The sequence below is a fragment of the Dendrobium catenatum genome, unplaced genomic scaffold, assembly GCF_001605985.2.
Source record: "Dendrobium catenatum unplaced genomic scaffold, ASM160598v2 fragScaff_scaffold_1608, whole genome shotgun sequence".
In the NCBI taxonomy this organism is placed as follows: Eukaryota; Viridiplantae; Streptophyta; class Magnoliopsida; order Asparagales; family Orchidaceae; genus Dendrobium; species Dendrobium catenatum.
The window spans coordinates 4,672,181-4,697,093 of record NW_021320070.1 but is presented as its reverse complement, the minus strand read 5'-3'; the positions used below and the strand labels follow the sequence as shown (position 1 = coordinate 4,697,093).

General features: G+C 35.2%; 1 protein-coding gene across 3 annotated transcripts in view; it reads left to right on the top strand.

The window, feature by feature from the left end:
• Nucleotides 1-23,309, top strand: part of LOC110105561 (E3 ubiquitin-protein ligase UPL4) — a 28,689-nt gene extending 5,380 nt beyond the window's left edge. For 2 of the 3 annotated variants that reach the window (XM_020835124.1, XM_020835123.1), the window contains 12 exons: nucleotides 2,375-2,530; nucleotides 2,602-2,723; nucleotides 5,106-6,165; nucleotides 6,593-6,662; nucleotides 6,781-8,018; nucleotides 8,155-8,385; nucleotides 8,457-8,561; nucleotides 20,298-20,378; nucleotides 20,503-20,571; nucleotides 20,648-20,776; nucleotides 20,866-20,949; nucleotides 22,897-23,309. In XM_020835124.1, coding sequence (XP_020690783.1) covers nucleotides 2,375-2,530; nucleotides 2,602-2,723; nucleotides 5,106-6,165; nucleotides 6,593-6,662; nucleotides 6,781-8,018; nucleotides 8,155-8,385; nucleotides 8,457-8,561; nucleotides 20,298-20,378; nucleotides 20,503-20,571; nucleotides 20,648-20,776; nucleotides 20,866-20,949; nucleotides 22,897-22,962 — 3,411 coding nt within the window. In that variant the 3' untranslated portion in view covers nucleotides 22,963-23,309. The remainder of the gene's footprint in view (nucleotides 1-2,374; nucleotides 2,531-2,601; nucleotides 2,724-5,105; nucleotides 6,166-6,592; nucleotides 6,663-6,780; nucleotides 8,019-8,154; nucleotides 8,386-8,456; nucleotides 8,562-20,297; nucleotides 20,379-20,502; nucleotides 20,572-20,647; nucleotides 20,777-20,865; nucleotides 20,950-22,896) is intronic. The other variant, XR_003703090.1, reaches the window with a different exon arrangement.
• The last annotated feature ends 1,604 nt before the right edge of the window (nucleotides 23,310-24,913 follow it).

Sequence of the window (24,913 nt, the reverse complement as noted above, 5' to 3'; positions counted from 1 at the left end):
ATACTCAATAACCAAATTTCAAACTTAACCATATAGTCCTGGCCGATTAGTGTAAATTTCGCTTAATCAACCCGGTCGATTTGGGATGATTAGACAATTTTTGGTCATATCGTCTAGGCCGATAGGATATCGTCCTGGACGATTAGTTCAAATCCGAGAAAAATCATCCTGAACATCGCCCTGAATAGAAGCTGGCCGATGTCAATCGTCCACGACATCGTCCCGGCCGATCCTGCGATTGGCCCGGCCGATGTGATCGTGCAATCAGCCTTAATTGCTTTCCTTGATCACCTGATCAATTTAGGCATAATTGTGCTGCATCGTCCAGGCCGATGTCCTGGACGATGTCCAAAAATAACTAATGCCTAAATAGATCTAACGGCTGATTCTTTCTGATTTGAGCCTATCGTCCCGGCCGATACAATATCGTCCAGGCCGATCGGCTTAATGACGGCTTCCTTAACCATGATGCCCTGATTAGGGTTTCTGTTTTTGAACCGATCGTCCAGGCCGATAGAAATATCGTCCCGGGCGATTTTACCAAAAACAGTAAACTCTAAGAAATAGTCAGAAATTCTCCCAAGGTGTGTGTGTGCAAGGTTACTTAGCATTAGGAGCCACACCTTTTACAATGACTCAAGAAAAGGGAAGTGTACAAAGTGACTCAGACCTAGTCTACCCAATCTTGAGCTGGTTCTAATTGCCGTCTGATCTTGTGGATCTGAAGTGCTAGTAGGCAAGGCAGTCGTAGAGAAACAAGAGTATTTGCTATCATCAAAATCATAATCCATGAAACAGATTCGCAACACTTTATTCATAAGTTGGATATATAAATTATTTAAGTAGTAATGCTCGACAACCATGATAATCTTGGCAGTTCTTTTAAATCAGTGTTTGATTTTGTCAACAATGTGGATAGGAAGCAAACATTGGCTGAAGTCACTCAAAAGATTTAGGTAAATCAGAACTTTTGTTAAATAGGGCCCAATGAATGTAGAAGACTGATTCATAAAGGTCAAACTTTTTCCTAATTTTGGTGACCAAATAAATTTGCATGCAATTCTTGCTGGGAAGGAAGGCAAGATTGAGGGGAATCCTCCTCAAGTAGAAGATGTTGAGTACTTGAATTGACTAGTATGGTTGTAATGGTTTGTGGAATATAAAGGAATATGGATGATTTAGGTCAGATTGGATGTGGAGTTTGAAGGCCGTTGGTAGAGATTGTTGCTGAAATTCTGGTTCCTTAATATATCTAAAATAATGCATGTTGTAATCTTGTTGCCCTAATCCAGTTTTTCAATTTTTTTTGTTGACATTTATGTATCAAAGATGAAAGTAATTCCCATGTTAATTTCTGCATCTCAATTAGATAGGTGGAAATTGTATAAAAAGAACAACAGCAGCATATTGGTTATTTTGAAGGCACGCTATAAAAATTTAGTGAATGAAATATGCTGTGAATGTCCTGGAAAACATATAAGTGGGAGCTTGATTCCAATTGCTAGAGCAAGATGGTTATTATCTATTTTGTCTTCCGGGATCAAGAGCACTAATAAATTGGTTGCAGATTTTAAGCATGCATGTTGGGTTGGGTCGAGGGGGGTTTGGTTTAAAGTTGGCCGAAGCCTTTAATTGATTCACTATATGAAGGAAATCTTTATGGGATCAGAAAAGGAGCTTGTTTTCCAAACCCTTCTATTTAAGAGCCATATTTATTGTTTTTAGAAAGACATGTCTGCACGTTTTTAAATAATAGATGCGTTCTTCAGACTGGAGATTTTTTTTTTTAATTTTTATTTTTTATTTTGTAAAGTGGTATGGAAAATTTATTTTAATTAATGCATCTCTGCTGTCGTATTACCCGCGTTTGTGATTTATAATGTGAACTCGAGAATTAAACTTGTTTAACTCAAACAATACAAAATGCAGAATGCAGTACCCAATTTCCAATGGTTCATACAGGCCTCATTAATATGATGGCATCATGGACAGACCTTGAGATATTGTGTCCACGTCGATATGTTGCAACTCTTGTTTATTTTCAGCTTTTATTGTTGGATTATTAAAATCTGGATTTTGAAAGTGCATCAATCTATGTAGTTCTTTTTGAATTTGGACGGACTGTTGAACTGTGTCCAGTTTAAATTTGGGTTCAACTGCTGTCTGGCGATTTCAATCAGGGTGCCACTTCATTGCCTGAGCGTATTTTGCTGTTTCCATTGCATTTTCTAATACTCTAATTCTATTTCTGTTTCTCATTATGGACCATGACAAATGATGTTCTGTGAATTGAAGCATTTTCACTTGTTTAGTTGACTCCTCCTTAATGGCATGAAATTTTGCTAAACTTGTGTGGTAATTTTTTGCGCTACAGGTTCATGAAGTCTTAAAGTTGCTAAATCATATGATGCCATCTGCAGCACGGGATGATGAGAATATTCAGCTAGTTATGGCCAAGGAAATGATTCTTGAGGAAAAACCTATGTTCTTGCATCAGTTCTCAGCTGATATTCTTCCTGTCTTAATTGAGGTGCATGGGTGGAAGCTATTTATGGTGTTTCCTTCATTTCCTTGGGCTGAATCTAAATCAAGTTTTTGCAGGTCGTTAAGTCTGGTGCCAATTTATGTGTGTGTTATGGTTGCCTTTCTGTGATGATCAATATCATTTATTTCAGCACAGTTGATATGCTTCAAGACCTTGTAAAGAACTCAAACATTTCAAGGTAAGATATTTAATGAATTAAATCATTTTATGTTCTTAGTGTTTAGTAGGACTAGTGTGCTGGTAGTGCTTGCTTTACCCAGTTTCTGTTAACATGGAGATGTGCTTTGGCATGAAATTGTCATTCAACATAGGTATTGGTACCTGAGTCAGTTGAAACATACTCAGGGGGTTTAGTCTTTGGGGTTTTACGCTCATGAGCATGTCTAGGTCAGCAAGGGGAGGGTGAAAGAAAGAGCAGATGCTTCTGACACCAAGTATATCAGTTAGAGTATGTATCCATTAAACCCAAAAGGCTTATGAAACTGAATTGAGGCCCGTTTGGTCCAGGCCCTACTGGCACCATTTTACTCAAACCTTCAAAATCATTTTCTGAAGGGAGACTTGCTTTTTTATTTAAATATCCTTCTTACTGACATAGTCTGTCATTGAACATTAATGATAAACACTTAGCTTGTTGTGCATGTAATTATTTCTCATTTATTATTTCCAATGATGCACAGGTTGCTTGAGCTGCATTATTTATTAATTGTTCAATTTAGTGACTGAACAATTGGGACTAGGCATTTGCTTTAAAAATAATTGAGTAGTGGATAAATAAGGGCTATTTGACAATTGGGATGCTACTTGTCTGACACGTTCTTCTGTACTGGATGCCTATGAAGAGAACTTAATTTGTGCAATGCCCAGCTTAAATTGAATCTGATGGGGGGTATGAAGTTTGAGGAGATGAATGTTATCCTTTTGAAAGGATGGTAATCTACCAAATTTTCGTTGATCATAACCAAAATACGATCATAATTTTGATTTATAACATTTGAATACCATGAAATGATCTTCTTACATTTATCATGGTTTGACTAGGCATCTTTTGAAAAAAAATAAAGGAATTCTGTGCAAATAATGGTGTAAGAACGACCTATTTTTCAAGAAATTTTAAATAATGGGAAAACATGGATCTTACGCGAAATAAAAAGTTGGAAGTTAAAAATAATTGTTTTTTTTTTCTTCACTATTTTGGCAGCTGTGGTATACAAATAAAACTTCTCTATCATGCTATCCGGACCTCCACTGAAGAAAACATTGAACACCATGGTTGACAACCAAATGATAGTGAAATCTTGAATGTTTTGGTATTTATCTATATTTAATGATATATTTTGAAGATAACTAGCGTTTAGTTACATTTTGAGATTTTTTTTTTCAGATCATAAATATCAAATCAATGGAAAAATGAATTTGATACAATAAGCTCCATCTTGTATGTGTGTTTATACATACTTACATGTATGCTGGTGTGTATTATGTCCATATATATTGGTATATGTATGTATTTATGGGCATGCTCACATGCATGGATATGTGTATGTATGTGTCTATTTATTCATTTATGCATCTCTGTGTTTCTCTCTTCCTTGATGTATGCGCATGTGAGCCTGTGTATTTTTGTCAGTGGTTATGGTTGCCTGTGTTTTTGTTTGTGTATGGATGTCTGCATGTAAAAAATACTTGATTAACTCGTATTAATCTAACAAAAAGATTGCTTGATCTTGATTGCATTAATAAAGCAATCACTTGTGGATGGTTCTACTAGTCTTTAGCCACTGCAGATGAAAGTGAATATGAACAACAAGAAGGATGGTTGTTAATCTTCAAATGATGTTCTTGAGTTATTATATGTAGTGATATAATGCTTCTTTACGTTTGTTTCAATTTAATTGGAGCACCATGTGAAAATCCCTTCAATTCAATTAGTGGTCGTCCCAACACTTACTCCCGTCTTCTTCTGTAATGTGCCAAACCATCCCTTGGTGGCCTGGGCATTTGGTAGGCAGTTTTGGGGACTTTGAGAAATTAAGATGCCAAAATAATATGTAAAGTGAAATATGGTTTACAAGAGGGATGTTTGTAAATCTTCCAAATGCTCTTATATTCTGTTTTAGTCATCATTATCATTAGCCTTATCCCAACTATTTGGAGTCAGCATTTTTCTTTTTATGTTGGTGCACTAAATTAAAACCATTGAGATAAATTAGCGAGGTCCTGACATTGAATCCTCCAGTATTCTCAACTATGTCAAACCATTTTACAGAGATCCTTGGAGGCAATGGCATTTGGCAAGCAGCATTAGGTGTTCAACAACTTTTTGAGAAATTAAACTAGTGCCTACCTCAGCAAGTCATTCTCCTTATTGCTTCTAATTCTTAACAAGGTTTTAAAAGCTGCTTAGTGCATATTCTAGTCCCTGTGCCTAGAATGTTCTTGCTAGAATGCCTTTTTAAGAAACAAAGCATGCCATTGTACAAGAGATTTTAGTGCTCAGCAGAAAATAAAGAATTTATATTCTCATTTAAATCTTCTATATTTTTTTTTGATGTGGCAGCTTCTTAGCTGGTTTGATGGCACGGAAGGATCGCCATGTGTTGGTTTCTGCTCTAAAGATTGTTGAGCTTCTCATGCAAAAGTTTTCATGTGTGTGTTCAAGCTCTTTTATTAAGGAGGGTGTTGTTTATGCTATTGAAGTACTTTTGGAGCATGAAAACCGATTAGAGTCTGTGGGCCTACGATTGGATCAGCAAGATAATCAAATAGCTCTGAGAGATGTTCCGAGGTGCTTGTGCTATGTGTTTGATCCGCCAAATACATCTACATCAGAGAGAAAGGCTTGCAGACTTGGGAAAGATGCTGTTTTCTCTTTAGCAAAGCACATTAAAGCTACCTATTTCACAGGTGAATCTGTGAACTGTGAAATAGGCGTAAGTGAGGTTTTGAAAAAGCTTAAGATCATGTGCGCAACACTCAATGAAACTGTAGATCAATCTTCTTTCAATGATGGATGTGCTAAAACTGAAGAATTGTCTCAATTGTTAGGGCAAGTTATGGCCGAGATTAATTTGGGTGAGGCTATCTCCAGTTTTGAGTTTGTTGAGAGCGGGATCATAAGATCCTTAGTGCATTACTTGTCTAATGGTCGATATCTCAACAAATCTTATTCTGATTGCATGTCAACAAGTCACTGGCTTGCCATACTGAAGAGGCTTCAAATATTTACTGGCATATCTTTGTCTAAAGATTGCCAAAATTGGGAGGATATGCTTTTGACCTTATTAGTACGAAAGTTGCTGGATGCATTGACATCTTTTGATAATTTTCCAGTGATTGTGAGCCAGTTTTTTAAATCTAGAAGTAGTTATTCTGATATCCCAAGTAGGCATTCCACGCTGCATCCTTGTTTAAGGGTACGATTTGTGAGAGAAGATGGGGAGTTGAACTTATCTGATTACAGTGATGTTGTGTCTATTGAGGTTTCTTCATCATTTGTTGCTATTGAAGGCTTTCTGTGGCCCAAAGTTGGTGCAAGCATGAGTGGACAGCTACAAGAACAGAAAGGAAAGGATGTAACCACAACTTCTATTGCCGTATCAAGTGTTAGATGCCCAGAGGTAAATGTTCCCCAGGAACCATGCCCCAATATGCAACACATACCATCACTTTGCACAGGTGTTTTAAAGTTTTCAAAAAGAAAAAAAGAAAAAAGAAAAAAAAGCTTATATTCTTTAAATTATTTTTATAAAATTGGAATTCTGGAGAAATTTAAGTTTCCACCGTTTGCAATTACTGTGTCCTTGCTGTAACTTTTATTAAGGATAATTCTTAATTGGGTAATTGAAATATTATTTCAAAATTGTCCTTTAACGGGCATGACTTGTGAGACTCTTGGAAAGCTTAAATGTCTTTAGCTTTATATCTACAGCCAGGATCTTCTTTCATTTTAACTAAACATTTCATGTTTATGCTGTTAGTCAGGCTAAACTATTCTAAAAATGCTTTCCCTGTCAACCTGATAATATTATAATATTCATATTTTAGGTTCTTATTAACCAAGAGCAACAAGCTTCACTGGAGGACACCAGCATGAAGCTTAGGGAAATGATGACAGGTAATATGCCTCTGTTTTGACTGAATTGTTCTTTATTTTGCACCAGATCTGCTTAGGATTTTTTACTTTAACGAGTCTAGCCTATCTTGATTTGCATATTAAGTGGCTTTACCTACAGAGAGCAGCTCTGATCCTCATTCTTCTAGTGAGGGGCATGCCAAAGGCAGTGAAAGTTCATTCCCAAGTAACAAGGATGCAACCCCTAAATTGATATTTTCTATGGAAGGGAGAGAAGTAGATCGGTCCTTGACTCTCTATCAAGCAATTCTGCAATTCCAAATAAATGCAGAACCAGATTTGGTTGTTGGTCCAAAATTCTGGAATGAAGTTTACAAAGTTTCATATAGAAAAGCTTCACAAAATACAACCCATAGGCAGGAAGCTTGTTGCGATTCTCCATCACTTATTTTCCAGGAAAAAGCTGGATACCCATGGCACAAGCTTTCATTCATTTCCAGCATATTTCTTGCTGAGCTACCTTGTAAGCTGGACAAGTCAAATCCGTCTTATGAATTATTGTTCATGATGAAAATCTTGGAAGGCTTGAATCGTTTTTCATCTTATTTGTTGTCCTATGAAAGGTGCACATCACTTGCTGAAGGGAGAATAGAAAATCTTGATGATCTTAAGGTTGTTGTCCCTTCAATTCCACAGGCTGAATTTATTAGCTGTAAATTGACTGATAAACTTGAACAGCAACTGCAAGACCCTCTAACATTAGCTACAGGTTGCATGCCAGCATGGTGTGGCCAATTAATGATGGCATGCCCTTTCCTTTTTTCTTTTGAGGCTAGATGGAAGTACTTTCGCTTTACAACATTTGGCTGTAAAGGTCAGCTGAATCAAATACAACCAGCAAATATTTCTGGCTCAAGTTCTGTCATTGATCGACGCTCAGCTTCTGTTTGGTCTTACCGAAAAAAAATTAAAGTTACACGAAGTGACATATTGGGATCTGCTGCAAAAATGATGGCTTCTCATGCTCAAAGTAGGGCTGTTATTGAAGTGGAGTATGAAGAAGAAGTTGGCACTGGCTTAGGTCCTACTATGGAGTTCTTTACGTTGGTCAGTCATGAATTTCAGAAAGCTGGCATGGGCATGTGGAGAGGGGATAAGAGTTCTTTTAACGTTTCACAAACAAGCCAATGTTCTGATGAATCAGCATTTGTTGTTGCTCCCTTTGGACTCTTTCCTTGCCCTTGGGCTGCTGCAGCTTGTGCCTCAGATGACAGACAGTTTTCTGATGTCATAAAGAAGTTTACCCTTCTTGGCCAGCTAGTTGCAAAGGCTATTCGAGATGGGAGGATTCTGGATATTCCATTCTGTAGCGCATTTTATAAAGTTATACTTGACCAGGTTTTCCTACCCAAACATATGCAAAATGATATTTTAGCTTGCTTTTATTGTTATTCAAGCCTGGTGTTGTTATTTTCTGTGTTTGTGTAACAGGATAATTTTTATGCTTAAATGTACTTTCATTTGAATTGTTCAGGAACTCGGAATCTATGATATCCAGTCATTTGATCCTGAGCTTGGAAGGACCTTGTTGGAATTCCAAGCTCTTTCATATAGGAAACGATTTTTGGAATCAGCTTCTACTGAAAATTTTGAATATGCATCTGATTTATGTTTCCGGAGTACAGCAATTGAGGATTTGTGTCTTGATTTTACACTTCCTGGATATTCAGATTATGTTCTTTCTTCTGCAACGAACTCTGAAATGGTGACAGTTAATCTGTATAATACCTATTTTTTATAAACTTTTTCCTTCTTACATTAATATCTTTTTTTCAGTTAAATATTCATAACTTGGAAGAGTATGTTTCACTGGTGGTTGATGCAACTATAAAAGATGGTATTTCTAGACAAGTGCAGGCTTTCAGATCAGGCTTTAATGAGGTAGGTTCCATGAGTGTCTACATGTTATGCGGTGCTCTCGAGAGAAATAATGCACTTTGTTCACATCGAGCAAATATTAGTTTGTTGAAATATCAAATTAGTATTTTTTTTACCCACTTTTGCATCATCTTAATATAAAAGTTATCCTAGTAATGAATTTTAATTATTTTTTTATTTAATCTGTATGATAATGATATAATTGTCGGATATTATTGTTGTATTGTTGCATTATTTATATGTGCTTTAGTTAGAAAATTGCTTTTTAGGCTATTAAAGGAGAAGAATATTTTGGGTCCTTTTTACCATAAACCCCTATTTATAATAGGGCAATGCCAAGTGGTACAACAAAATAATCAATAGTTCATTAGTCAAAAAACGCTAGACTTTCCTAAGGTAATATTCTAACACTAGCATTCCCTTAAAGTTTGAGCATATATATCAATGAGCTCTAGCCTGCTACGTAGTTTGAAAAATTGAAGACTTTCCTAAGGTAATATTCTAACACTAGCATTCCCTTAAAGTTTGAGCATATATATCAATGAGCTCTAGCCTGCTATATAGTTTGAAAAATTGAAGTGGATCCAAAGCCTTGATAATTACGTCTGTCAACTATTCTGAGCTGGAAACATGAGTAATGACATTCTTTTGATAGCACATTATCTTGAATGAAGTGTTAATCTCAATTTGTTTTATTCTTTCATGGAATACATGATTACTAATAATATTGAAGTTAATATGTTTCTTACTGTTTAAAACTATATATTTTGCAATTGGAAATCAAATTCTCTTAGAGTCTTAAATTAACATCATTTTACATATAGAGTGTGACATAACTTCGCATTTTGCCTCAACGCTTGATCTAGATATCATAGTTTGTTTTTTATTCTTTCATGTGACCAAGTTATCTTTACCAAATGTTTAGTACCGATTTGTGAAATTTCTATCATCAATTTATCTAACATAGTCAACCTCATACAAGCTATCACATTAAGGCGCCCATTCTTAGTGTATAGTAGGCATTTCCCAGGTGACTCCTTGATGTACTTGAGTTTTCATGTGTTGACTCCAAACCTCGACAATAAAGTAGATATCTTATTTGGGGATCATAAGATATATAAATTGACCAACTAATCTCCTATGATAAGAGGCATCCTTGAAAATTTCTTTTTCATTGGCATCATCCTTGAGTGTTAATGGGATTGTCAGCGGGACCGCAACCTAAAAGTCTAATTTTTTCAAGAAGGTCAGTGCCATATTTTTTTAATGCATGAAAACATCTTTGCTAGAGGCAAATTTTATTCATAGAAAACTTCTGGAATGCCCATGCCCCAACAAGAATTATGCAAAATTTATTGAATCATGCCCAGGGGATTTGATTTAGCCTATGTATAACCTTGTTGAGCATATGTACTTTGGGTTTCCCTAAAAACATACCCTAATTTTTACTCCATATATTGATTTCAACGAGATTTCCTTAGAGGTTAGGTATTGTCCACATCCATATACAACCTTCGCCAATATTGATGGATGGAGACAACAAAAGAATATTGATATAGTTCAGCCTGATAATTGGGGAGCTGATCTCACAGATTTGAGTAAAATTTTTTGGCAACAGTGCTAGCTTTATATCTATTTATAGTTTCGTCATGATGAAATTTAATGGTGTAAACCCATTGATATAAAATTAGTTTAATGCTAAAAGGAGGGGGTAACCAAACCAAATGTAAATATATTTCAATTTAAGAAGGCATTCATTTAAGTATTGTTTCCATTTGAGATCCTATAGTTAATATTGATATGTCCTGCAAATAGAAACTGCTGATAAACATTAGGCAAAATGACAATCTAGAGGGACGAGCAAAAGATATATAATAATGACTAAGATGATCAATGCACTACAATTAATCTTTCTTAAGAGCAATGGGTACATGTAGACTGAATAACTCTCCGAGAGGCAAAGATTAGGTAGATTGGATAATGTTGATGGGGTTATTGTTGTGAAAGATAGACGGAGATATCTTGTGTAATTCTATGGATATTTAGACAAAGGTATTGATGCATTTGGATGTTGGAGGAAGAGGAGCACGGGGAGAAGATGACTTAGAGGAAGAAGATAGAGGTAAGTAGGGAGAGTACTTATAAATGTTGACATGCGGGCTTATGCTAGTCATGACATACCATCAATAACCTAATAAGTAGATAGAATAACAAATTTTAGTTGCAATAAGAGAAGGGGACTGCTCTTAATGGAGGATTGAGAAGGGGGTGACATCATGAAGAACAATAGGTGGTATAAGATTAATAAAGTAGCATGAAATTAAATATTTTCCTATAATTGATGAGAATCATTCATATGGATCATCAAGGTTTGGTGGAATACATGATGAAGCTTGTATTCAACAACACTCCATTTTGTTGAGACATGTCATAGTATGAAGTTTGATGAATGTTTTCATTGTTATTGCAAAATGAGCTAAATTGAGATTGTACATATTTCTTGAACATTTTTAATAAGAAAAACTTTAATTATTGTTGAAAGTTTTTTTTCTTGATAAAATGTGTGAAGGACCTGCACTTTAAGAAAATAAACAAATGTTACTCAAGAATGGTTATTAATAAAGATAACAAAAAACTAAAACTCTATCCAAGTACTAGATCGTAAATATTAGAATGAATTCACTAGTAGAATGCGACACTACTAGGACTTGACATGGATTGTGGAAAAGACACCCAATAATTTTTATCTAGCTCATGGGCATTACATTCAACTTTGGATAGAAACGAAGATAATGCAAGATACTCCTGAAGGCTTTGTGGTGGAGGATGTCCCAAGAGACAATGCCACAACATCAATTTGAACACTTGTATCGATCATATTCATTGTACCAAGATCTTGAAAACCATAGTGATATGGATACATAGCAGTTGTGAGTTTTAGTTGGATTATGAAATTTGGGAAAAGATAAAATGAGAGGTAGACCATCATTAACAATTACAATAGTTAGAGAAGATATGTTAAGGTAAGGGAATAATTATTGATTACCTATCATATATGAAACAAACACTAGAATCTAATATCTAAGGCAGGACTAAAAGCAATTATTGCAAAATTAGAGAGGGAAAACATGTTAGAATAAGAAGTATATACCTTGAATACATTTCTTTCTTAGAATTAGGTGGAGCAAAAAAAACCCCACATTGCCTAGGCGGTCTCTTGAAATATGATTGTGGAGACAATCAAGGGTTTGAAATAGGAGAGGATATTATTGTCAAAACTTTTTTCATTTGATGTGTTTTGTATTGTTTACTTGCGTGAGAGGGGAGAGTTGAGATGACCATTTTTGTAATAAAATTTTGCAAGGAAATAAAAAACCCTTTACCATAGGAGATATTTTATATCGTTTAATTTGAAAGAGTTACGAATAGTGAATGAAGGATTCATCTCCAGGAGAGTAGTAAAAGAAGCCATCATCGAACATCAACTATAGGCGAAGGAAAGGGTGAATAGTGCATGGAAGACGGTCATCTTTGAGCGGGATTGGGTACAGGTGTTGGATAGGGTGCAAATTGTGTTATCATTGGATCAAGAGGTGTGTGAGGGGGTGGGGATGCACAAACACGCAACAACGAGCTACAACAGGGCTGAGTGCGAGTGAGTGTGGGGTTTGAGGAGCTAGGATTAGGACTAACCTCGCTTTATTGAGGAGAAAAATATTTTAGTGCCTTCTTACTAGAGAATGCCCTATTTATAGTTGAGGATTGAATACAATGTTCAGAGATGCAATAGAATAATCGTGTAGCCCACTAAACAAAAATATGAGATTTTTCTAACTTAATATTTCTAATGTTGGCAATGACTATCCTGTTTACCTTTGTTTTTGTTCTATTAGATTTTCAATTGTTTGTTTCGAGTTTTAGTACATGTACATATTCTTCCATGGTCGGTAAATTCAATGTCTCAAAAAACAAGTTATTTCAACATATAGTTGTGGCCACTTGCATGTTATATGCCTTTGAAACCAGTCGTATCTTTGTACACACCAAGCTTTTATGACCAGGGTAAATTCGTGGATTGTTGCCACTTGCATGTTATATGCTGGTTTTGGGAAGAGTGCATACTTAGTTGCTGGAACAAGAGTACTGTCCTTTGCAGTTGCGTTGAGTTTAACGGTAGAAAAGGAACTTTAAAAGAAGAAGAAAACATCTTGTTATTCTTAGGTTGGATTGCTAATTTCACAAAATACAGAATTTTAATAATGATGGTATTAGTAGAAAAATATATGAATATATGATGTCTAGCTAGAAGAGAATAGGGTGAAAGGTATGATAGAAATGAGAAAAATGAGGAAAGAAGTGCTGAAAATTCATAAGCAATTCTGTGAACATTAGGTTAGAAGCAATTTGTCAGAGTTAGGTGAAGCCAAAAAAAATTGTGCGAACGACCACCCTGGTAGAATAATTTTAGAATTAAATTCTTTAACTTGAGAATTCCAAGTTTGAATAATTTCGTGAAATACAAAATTTTCAAAAGATTGCAATCTCACTTTCGTGATTTCGTTTTTACAACAAAGGCCTATCTCCATACATCCAATTTCTATAACCAAGGTCTACCTCCATTCGTCCAGCATGGTGTATTGGCTTTGATTCTATTAGGTGCATGCTTTACTAGTAGGAAAAAAAGGAACGAAACTGTCCTGTTCCCATTGATAAGTTTGTGAAATTTTGTTTAAGAATGATAATGACAATTGAAAGAGTTTATGTTGTTAAATGTGAGTAAAATAAAAAATGTGATGGGTATGATACCTTACAATTATGCTGTAGAATTATGAGTGTCCATGTTAGAATTTCATCTTAATTGATGCATAGTGTCAAAGTGATGAATTTGAAGGATATTGTGTTTTTGTAGGTTCTTGAAAAAAAAATAGCGAGTGCGTTTGAAATTCCAAGGAATTAAGAAAGAGAAATAAGGAAATCAATTATTGCATCAAAAAATCTAGCGATAGACGACTAAGACGATAACAACAACAACATCATCAAGCCTTTATCCCACCATGTGGGGTTGGCTACATGAATCCTTTTTCTCTATTTTATCATGTTAAGAGTCAAATTCTCATTTAAATTTAATAAACAAGGTCATTTTTAATATTTTCTAACTAAGTCTTTTAAGTCTACCTCTACTTCTCTTAACATAGGCCAAATCTAATACATTTACTCTCTTAACTGGGTCAGCAGAAAGCTGACGTGTTGTGACCAAACCATCTAAGGTGACTCTAATCTTATCTGACACTGGAGCTACTCCAACTTTTTCACGTATATGCTCATTTCGCATTGTCTCTAAGAGTAAAACCACTCATCCACCTGAGAGTCCTCATCTCTGCAACAACAACAACAACATCAAGCCTTTATCCCATTATGTGGGGTTGGCTACATAAATCATTTTTATCCATTGTGTCCTATTAAAAGTCAAATTCTCATTTAAATCTAATAAAAAAGGTCATTTCTAATATTTTCTAACCAAGTCTTTTTAGGTCTATCTTTACCTTTCTTAACATTAGTCAAATCTAGCACATCTACTCTCCTAATCAGGTCATTGGAAAGCCACCGTTTTATGTGACCAAACCATATAAGGCGACTCTCTCTAATCTTATCTTCCATTGGAGCTACTCCAACATTTTCATGTATATATTCGTTTCATATCCTATCTCTAAGAGTAAAACCACTCATCCACTTGAGCATCCTCATCTCTGCAATACTTAACTTTATATTATGCTTCTCTTTTAATGGCCAACATTTTGCACCATAAAGCATTGCAGGTCTTACCACCATCTTATATAATTTTCCCTTAAGTTTGAGGGCGACTTTTCTATCACACAACAAGCATGATGCATTCCTCCACTTCAACCATCCAACTTGAATTCTACTAATAATATTCCCATCTATTTCATTATCACTATGAGCAATAGACTCAAGATATCTAAATGTGTACTCCTATTAATGACTTGATTGCCCAAAGTCACTACCACCCACTAGATTTATTACTACTAAAATTCCACTCACATGTATTCGATTTTAGGTCTATTCAAATGAAAACCTTTAGACTCTAAGGTTGACCTCTCTGCTTCATGTTTACCTTCAACCCCCTCTCTAGTCTTATCAACAAGAAGAATATCATTAGCAAAAAGCAAATTTCAAGGGTATAACCTCTTGCAAATGTCTAGTGAGAACATCCATGACTAATGCAAAAATATAAGGGCTTAAGACTGATCCTTGATGTAATACAACTAAAATAGGAAAATACTGAGTTGAACTGCCTTGTGTTTGAACACAAGTAATAACTCCTGCATACATATCCTTAATGACTTGAATATAAGCATTATCAACCTCTTTTCTAGAACTCTCCATAGCACTCATCTTGGAACTTTATCATATGCTTTTTCTAAATCAATAAATATCATATGTTGATCCTCCTTATTCTCTCCATACCCGGCATGAATCCAAATTGATTTTGAGAAACATAAGTAACATGTTGTAACCTATGCTCTATAACTCTCTCCCATAGTTTTAAAGTATGACACATTAACTTAATTCTTCTATAATTCACACGATCTTGTGCATAACCTTTTTTCTTAAAAATAGGAATCAACACACTTTTTCTCCACTCATCTAACATCTTTTGACTCTGTAAAATAATATTAAAAAGTTTAGTAAATTAAGAAATTCCTTAATCTCCTAAGCATTTTCACTCCTCTATTGGAATATCATCATGTCCAATAGCTTTTCCACACTTCATTTTCTTTAAATCCTCTCTAACGTTAGTTTTATTAATACACCGATAAAAAAAAAATCTCTATTTTCATTTAGGGTGCTAAGGTCACTAAAGTTAATCGTATTCTCATAATCTTTATTGAAAAGCTTATCAAAATATCTCATCTGCTTTTGTTAAATATCTTCTTATAATAAAAATACTTTTTGATTTTCACTGTTAATGCACTTCACTTAAATTAAATCCTTACTTCTCCTATCTCTTTGCTAGACTAACTAAAAAATCTAGCGATAGAATTGCAACTAAATAAATACACTGTTAAAATTTGAGAATACATAAATAAAAAACTAGATTTTTTTTTTTTTGAAAAAACTTGTCTCAAGCAATCTTGTTGTATGTTTACATCAGGGTGGACCTAAATGACAAACAATGTGAGACACATCCCTCGTTTAAAAAAAATGGGCATCTTTTTGAATAAGTGGAAGACATAATGGAATTGTCTTACATTTTCTAATTGTGTTAAAAGAATCCAATGATATAATTGCATAGAATGGATACACTGATTAAAGTTGTGAATATGTTCAAATTAAGGGTCTTCTAAAAAAAATTGAAAAAAAATTGTATTAGGACATTGCTACTGCTTCTTTATATTAGGATAAACCTAAATAGAGACAATGAGTACAAAACAAAAGGCATCTTGTGAAGAACTAGAAGATAATGGAGTTGTATTGCATGTTCTTAATCGATGTTCCCATATTGTTTAAAATTCTCTTTGATCAGTCACAAATCTCGATGCGCACGACACAAGTGACACTCCTTTCGTTTCCTCAAAACTCCACCAAAATGCTCTGTAGGCACAAGACTCCCTCATTTTTGTTCGAGACTTACGAAAGCATGTTCCTGCTCGTTTCCCTCAGCTGCATGTGAGAAGCCTCATCCAATCCATCCTCTCTCGATTCCATTGTGTCACGCTCCCTCTCCCACTTGATCTCCATGTGTCGCATGCAGGAAGACACACACGACTGACTCAAGCCAACCGACCCTGCTGTCCTGTCTTTAGCCCGCATAACCAACTTTGATCCCGGCACATCTTCTCAATCTGTCGCCTTCTCATGCATGCAGGATCCCAGTCGACTTTGTCATCCGACCCGATCCTCCTTCGCTTGATTCCTTGGGTCGAAACTCCCAATTGGCTGAATATCCAGCTTGAATTTCCTCTCTTGTCCTCTCAGTACCACACGATAGAAGCCCCCCAGGCAGCGTGACCACCCAGCCCGCACTCCTGAGTCCGTCCCAACTTCCCGACCAAATCTCCTATTGCCCGACTCAATCGATTCATCACCGTCAACATCACTCTTTCGACATTAAAATAAAAGTTTATAAATTTCTTTTCTTTCTTGCTTTAAATAACAGGTGTTGAAGACTTGCCATTATATCTTTGATCTGGCTGAGAGAAGAATTAAAGAAGATCTGCACCGTTGTATCTTTGATCCGGCCAGGAGAAATTAAGTATATGAAGACTTCGCGCCATCGTATCTTTGATCCGGACGGGAAGATTGAAAGGCAAGTGTCTACCCGACACCTCCTGCACAATAGGTGGGACGGCGGGAGGTTGTTGAAATTTTGAACGACAGATGACATCCACTTAATTAAATTAAAAAATGAATAAAAAATAACAAAAAAATCATATATATCTAATTTAATATATAAAAAAACTCGTACAAAATAAGCATGAAAGGAAAATGTAGCCTACAAATTGAAATAATCTACTTGGTAACCCACATTTACTTAAGTTCAAGGCCAAATTGGATTTAAAAAGAAACAAATTCTTAAATAAAGGCTAACACATCCGGCCCAAGTTTTGCACTTTTATGCCAACGACAACTAACTTTAATGCAACTCTTGACTTCAGAGGGGCTCAACCATTTCGATTGGCTTGTTAGAAAAACAATAAATAGACAACTACAAAGGGTTCTACACAAACAAATGATTAACCCCGAATCCTCAAAACCAACACAGAAAACCCACACCAATCTAACACATCTTGTTGACTATATACCACTTAATGTAGGCCTACAAGTCCAAATATGTTGGTGTTAAGAGCTTCGTTCTTTTTCTAAAGATCCCTAATGCATTGAAGTCTCCAACATTAGATGAAGCATTCAACGACAATGGTCTAGAGCAATACATATACTAAAAGACAAATATCCTGACATTTTGATTTATACTGATGTAGCTTTGGATCCATATTCTTATGATAGGCACGATGATGGTATTGTGAGGGAAGATGGTGTCATCATGAATGATGAAACCGTTCATCAGCTGTGTAAACAAGCAATTTCTCAAGCTCAGGCTAGTGTTGACTTAGTTAGATTTGTGGCTCCTGAGTCAATGATTCATTATCCTTCCAAATGATTTTTAGAGACACTTAATCCAATAGATATAGAAAACATACCTGAAAGTGCAAGAGAAGAAGATGCAAGTGATTTTTTAAGAGATACTAGAAGTTTTTTTAGTTTATCAATATCTTCTTTATTGAGATCTCTTAGGCTGGAATGCGTTTTTGAGTTAGGCTGATTTGTTGTAGTGTTGGCTTGTGATGTACCCTTTTGTCCACTTCTTTGATTCCACTCCTCACTTGGGGGCTTTTCATGTATCTTCCAATATGTCTCTTTTGTGTGTTTTGATTTCTTTCAATAATTGCATCAAAGAGAGTCTTTGTCTTTAGGTTATAAGGAATCCTTACCTTTTTTCATTCTATGGCGCCTCTTTGGTTGGCACCATTGCTGAACCTTCAACTACCTTTAAATCTAGCATTACCTCTTGTCGGCTTTCCTCAACACGAATGAGAGAAATGGTCTCGTTTAATGAAGGTGTCTCCTCTTTTCAAAGGATTTGAATTCTAACCTGATCAAAATCCGCATTTAATCCTACAAAAAAGTCATACATTCTATCTTCCTCAATAAATTTTTTCAGGGAGTTAGCATCTTTTGGACACTTGGTCTCTATACATATGTAGCGATCAAATTCTTGCCATGAGTTTCGAAGGAGAGTGGCATATTCCGTTACAGTTTTGTTTCTTTGTTTCGTGCTTTCCACATCGACCTTAATTTCAAAGATCTGGGCAGCATCCCGAGCCTTTGCGAAGGTTTTCCTGGCGGTATCCCATATGTCATTTGCAATAGATAGGAACATAAAAGTATTCACCAATTTCTGGAGTCATGAAATTCCACAACCATGACAATCATGGATGGAGTCTGCTTCATTCCATGCCCAAAAAATTATGATCTCCTTCTTTTGGTCCTACCCTAAGGAGGTGATTCAACTTTCCTTTCCCTTTCAAGTAGGTCTTCATAAATTGAGACCACTTCAAAAAATTTTTCCTATTTAAGCAATAGGAAGGTTGCATATTTTGGAGTTCTCCTCTTCCTTGGTGCATCATAGAATCATCCATTTGGTCAAAGCTTTGGGAGGAATTTGCTTCAGAAATTGCGGTGGCAAATGATAGCGATGAAGGCTATATCAAGTAGGGCAACAACGAAGGCTGCGTTGGTTATAGATAGGATAATAATAAGGGAAGGCCGACAATGAAGGCGCGGCAGTAGAAAAAACTCAAAATTCCGGCAATGGCAATGAAGGCTCTGATACCACGTTAAATTCAAAGATTTTGGAGAGGGAAAAACTTAATTTTATTGCACTAACTTGTCCCTATTTATATATCTATACAAGATATCTTAATAAAGAAACAAATAATTACAAAATAATGTATAATTGCTCTAATATAATCCTTCATAAATCGGCCAACTAAATATGGAGATCGACGTGATCTAGGTGGCCTCCCATGGATTCCCATCCTAGCCGTGGGATCAAGATGCCAAGGTACGGCTAGGATTAAACACATATTAATATATACTTTTATTTACAAATATTTAATATTGTGCACCATATTTAATATGGTGCGCGCCGCGCCGTTTGTTGTGCTATCTGGTTCCACGGGAAACTTTGCGCTATGGTGCATCATTTTTCATTGAAAGTATGGTGATAATCAAGAATTGGTTCAAAAGGTGACTTGTGCAATTTTGAATTGCTTGAAGATTAGCAAATAGAACCATAGAATTTATAAAATCATGAAAAACAGTAATTCTAGAAAAATTTCTCCTTTAATTGAGATTGAAAACAGTGAACTCTTTATGTGGACAGACTTTCTGCTGACATTTTTTAAAGTTAATACTCTAACAAGAATTGACATTGCAAGATCTAAAAAAAATGTTACTAAAGCAATTTTCCAGCTTAACATCTTATGAAGCATGTAAATGACCCTACGAGAAATATAGAAGAAATAAGAGATTCAAGATCTTGATTTTGTAGACAGAAATAATTGCTATTTTATATCTCCGCTGAAAACTCCCTTAGAACAAGTTATCTGCTGGAACCAATTCTATGATTGAGATTGAAGAATTGAATTCACTCATTAGAACAAGTTATCTGCTGGCACCAATTCTATAATCCGCTGAATACCATTTTTTATTTTTTATAATGTTTTTGCCTCTATGGTTTAATTAGCTTCTCACCATATGAGCACATAGACCAATTGTCTTGATTTCTTGTACTGGAATCTCATACAGACATCTTATGGTTCAGTCAGAATTCAAAATATAATGTTTCATATCATGGAGAAATTATTTTGTGCACACTGGATGGGAGAACCGTCCGGTTTACACTTAGGTACCGACTGGTACCGAGGCTCGGTACCGGACGTGGCTCATTTTCATTGGAGTTTAAACTCCGCACAGACAATAATTTTTCCATATCATGACACTGTTTTTCATTGTTACTAGGGTTTTGTTGTTTGTTTCTTCCATGTTTTGGCGCAGCTCATTCTATTTAGGAAAACTTAGTTAATTCATAGTTCTTGACATGTAGAATTGGTTTTTCTGTTTTTTTCCCATTGACTACATTTCTTCTTGCCCTAGGTATTTCCATTGAAATCTCTCCAAATATTTACCGAGGACGAGCTTGAGCGAGTGCTTTGTGGGGAGCAAGAGACATGGACTGTAAGTTTTTCCTTCTACCATAAATTAATTGCTGAAACATTTTTTTCTTAGTTTTATTTCTTCACTAAAAATACAAGCTGATAAAATGATTCCTGGGTATAATTGCTCCCTTTCTATCTTACAGTTCTCCGAGTTGCTGGACCACGTTAAGTTCGATCATGGTTACACAGCTAGTAGCCCACCTGTCATTAATGTCTGTATACAAGCTTTACAAAATTTGTATCTTTTTTGTTGATAGACTTGAATTCTTAATGTTTTCCATTTTGCAGTTGCTAGAAACAATTCAAGAATTTGAATGCAATGAACGAAGAGCTTTTTTGCAGTTCGTCACAGGAGCTCCTCGGCTGCCTCCAGGCGGTTTGGCAGCCTTGAACCCTAAGCTGACAATTGTTCGCAAGGTTTATATTCTTTATGCTATTTCGAATTTATAAGACTTTTATTTCATACGGATTTATAACCATGGCATTCTCATAACGTTCCTAAACAGCTTTGTAGCTATGAAGTTGACATGGATTTGCCAAGTGTAATGACATGTGCTAACTATTTGAAGCTCCCGCCTTACTCTTCAAAGGTGATCTTCTCTAAACCTGCAACTATGATTTTATTTTCTTTGAGTACATGCAGAATCCTTTCTAAGGAGCATGAGCTCCACCAATGTGGCAACGGAGGTGAGACCCCACGTAGTGGGATAAAGGCTTGATGTTGTTGTTGTTGTTGTTGAGTATCTTGGTAATGAATCGACAAGTACTAATATGCGGCGTAGTGTGATTGGTTCACACATTGGTATTGGGAATTGGATGGATCACCCACACACCTCTTGAAGAAAGAATGTAGTGTTGGACATGGACACGTGCCCGACACGGCTGGGACATGTGTCGGACACGGCAGACATGTGTACAATTAAAATAATGTTTAAATTTAACCGACACAGCTGGGACACGTTTCAGACACGACTGGGACACATGTGTTCTAATTTTTTATGATAAAATTATTTTAATTATAAATATAGGATATCCAATGAACTATTATGAGAGAGGACTAGATAAGTAGTGAAGTATAGAAATAAATAGATATATTCTTTGTGATTTAGATTAGAGGATGATGAAATTTTATGGGAGAGATATAGCGAATTAGAGAAGTAAATATATACAAAGAAGAACCAACTTTGATTATATGATATCCAATGAACTATTGTAAATCTTTTTCTTGATGAATTAGAGTTGGAAGCAATGATATTCAATGATAATGATATTGAAGGCCAAAAACAAACCTCTGAAGTTAGTAGTTGAAGCTTGAATGCATGATGTTGTAGTAAGTGATTATTTGTGATGTGAAACTACTAGAAGTTACGATCAAAATTAAAAAGAGAATTATTAAAGTTTGCTTTTTATAATTTTATGGGGATCATGCAAGATAGAGTTAAGATTTAGAAACGTTAACTTTGCTTAGGCCAAAGAGTTGCAAGAGAGATTAACCAAAACGAATCATTCAAAGTTCTAGGCGAATTTCATATGCAAAGTACAATAACAAAACCCAACGTTTAACAACGAGAACTTCACCTTGGGGCCGTATCACTCAAAGATTGGTGGACTTTTGGCGGAGATAGAAGATCCAAGCGATGACGGAAGTTACCACTAGAGAAAGGGCGCCAAGGAACCTCGTCGGAGGAAAAGTAGCCGGCGGGGATGGAAGACGTAGGTGACCGTCAAGGCTCCACGTGTGCTTTGAAAATTGTCGGTCGTAGATGCTAAAAAAATGTAATGCCATGTCGGTGACATATCTGTGTCCTATATTTTCAAAAAAAGTTGTCCCGTGTCGGTGTCAAGTCGTGTCCGTGTCGCCATGTCCGTATCCGTGCATCATATCACGGTTCTCATCCAGTGCACGAGCCAATGACAGTTTGCCATGCCCGTAAGGGTGTCAGGCATTTCGATTTTGTAGCATTAAGTACTCCTTAAATGGTAACATTGTAATGATAACTTGACTCAAGTAGTAGAGGTGATCTAAGGATTCGTTTGGGACTGTTTTCTTACTGTTTCTTAAAGCAGCCTTCTAGTATAAAAATTTTAATTTTTAAACTAAAAATCTATTAAAAAAAAACAATAAAAATGCCGTCCCAAACGAAGCCTAAGTCTCACTTCATGATTGATCCTTTCAAATTTTGAGTTCTAAAATTATTTTCCTTTAAGTTCTTTCCATCATGTATATATACATCAACAAAAATATATAAAATTACATGAACTCATACCCATCCCTAAATCCTTAATTCTTTCTATCATGTTCATGCACGCTTATTATGTATATATGTATGTCCATGTCTATGTGCATAAATGTGTGAATGCATACATGTTGATCAAGTCAATGTCAAGTTCCATCTTCGAGTAAGCCATCCTCGAATCGATCCAAGTCTATAACAAATCAAACTACAATTGAGCAAAATTCGTGCTGCAATTAGCAGAAACTTCTACTTTTTAAACATTTTATCGAATTATTCACAATTAGTTCATGATGAATGCAGGAAATAACAAGGGAAAGGTTACTATATGCTATAACTGAAGGACAAGGATCTTTCCATCTCTCTTAGGCTCTCAGGAGATAATCTGAGGATGGTGCAAATAAATGTGAAGATTGTAATTAGAACAGGAGAAGGATTGTGGTGTAAATGGCAGGAGAACGTGACAGCAAGGTTGGTATATAACTATATATTGATGAAGCTGATTGTTAAGTAGTAGCAGAAGAAAAGAACATCTTAGCTTTGTACAGAGTAGGATTGACCTGTTCTATTTGTGCAGGAAAAAAAAAATGTAATTACTAGTTAGGATACTGGAAGGAAGCAAATCCATGATGATTTTCGAACCAACTCTTTAATTTGGTCTGTACAGAAGATGGTTGGCTTATATTTATATAAATATATTTTAGTTGCTTTTTGAATCCCATGATTTATAGCTATATGTTGATAGAGCATTTAGGATTGGTGAAAGGATATATTGATAAAAAAAAATAGTTTAAAAAAGTTTGGATTTACTTTAAGATTTGTGCAGTACATGAATAAATCAAATCTTGCTTTAGGATTGTTGAAAGGATATCTTGATAACAAACATGTTGTATGTTATTTGTGGATAGTATAGATATGATTATATCCACCGATACTTGTTTGGTTGGTGGGTGAGTACGATTGGGAACCCAAAACATTTCGGTTCCTCTCGAGCAGTAGTGGCTCTTAAGTGGGGTCCCAATAAGTGCGGGCCAGAAGTTTATGTAGGAGTGGATGCCTCTTTCAGATTAGCCGAGGTATTAGTTACGCCGTAAAGCGTCTCACAAGATGAGGTGGCAGCGGGTAGATACTCTTGTTCCAAAATAATAATAATAATAATAATATATATACTTTTTTTTTAATGTCTTTATTATATATATACGTGCATACATACAAGTTTCAAATATTTGAAGTTTCTAATAATAAAGAATTAATTTGTTCCCCATAGAGATGATAAAGTTAGTTTACGAACCCATGCATATAAAAAAAAATAGGCTATGCCATTGAAGACGCAACAACATGTTTAAATATATGGACAATTTGATTACTAACAGATTTTGGTGATATTATTTATATGATTACAAAACTCATATATATGGTGATAATTGTAATAATTTGTATTTTGATTCAGTTAAATTTTAGGAGTTATTATAATTTATAAGTTAAATTTCAAAACATTCTTTACCATAATATATATATTATCATGTTTTAATTATAATAAGTTTTTCATAAATTTTGAGCACCGGTGCAAATCCTTAAAATTGACACATGTTGGTACTAGTAGGGTTTTGAGGTCGTTAGATGTCCGTTTTGTAAATTTGTTTCACCAAAATTCTTTGAATAAAATTAATTAGCTCTAGATGTCTGTATTGATCTGATTGATAAATGAATGAACATTGATTATATGAAAAAAATAAAAATAAAAAAGAAATTCTTCCACTTAGACCATGGGATGTGACAAAATAGTATCAAAGCAATGATTAGTAGAAAAATTTACTTATAACCAAAGCTGCATTAATGATTGCATTATTTATTGATTAAATGTATTTAGAAATTTATTTTATTTTGAAGAATTTATTTGGTTTTGAAGGATTCAATTTGTATTTAAGATTTATTTATTGATCAGGCAAATAGATCCAAAAGAGAAGACATCTGAATCTACCACTGAAATGTTTTTAGTGACATTAGAGAATATATAAAAGTTTGTTGACATGATCGCTCAAATAGTGAGCGATAAATTAGTAAAACAATTTAGAAAGAGTTTTAGGAAAATATGTGAAAATAGTAAGAAAATGACTAATAACATTGTTAGAGCTCATACCACTCTACAATATATGTGGTGTTGGAGAAAAAATGTGGGACTTCGTTATAGGATAACAGGACAATACTTTCGATGTGACGGTTATGAGCACCAAATGACAGAATGTCCATTACCTGAACCTGGGCAAGGATCTATTCACATTGGAAGCAAACTGCTAGAACTAGTGAAAGAAGTTTCTGA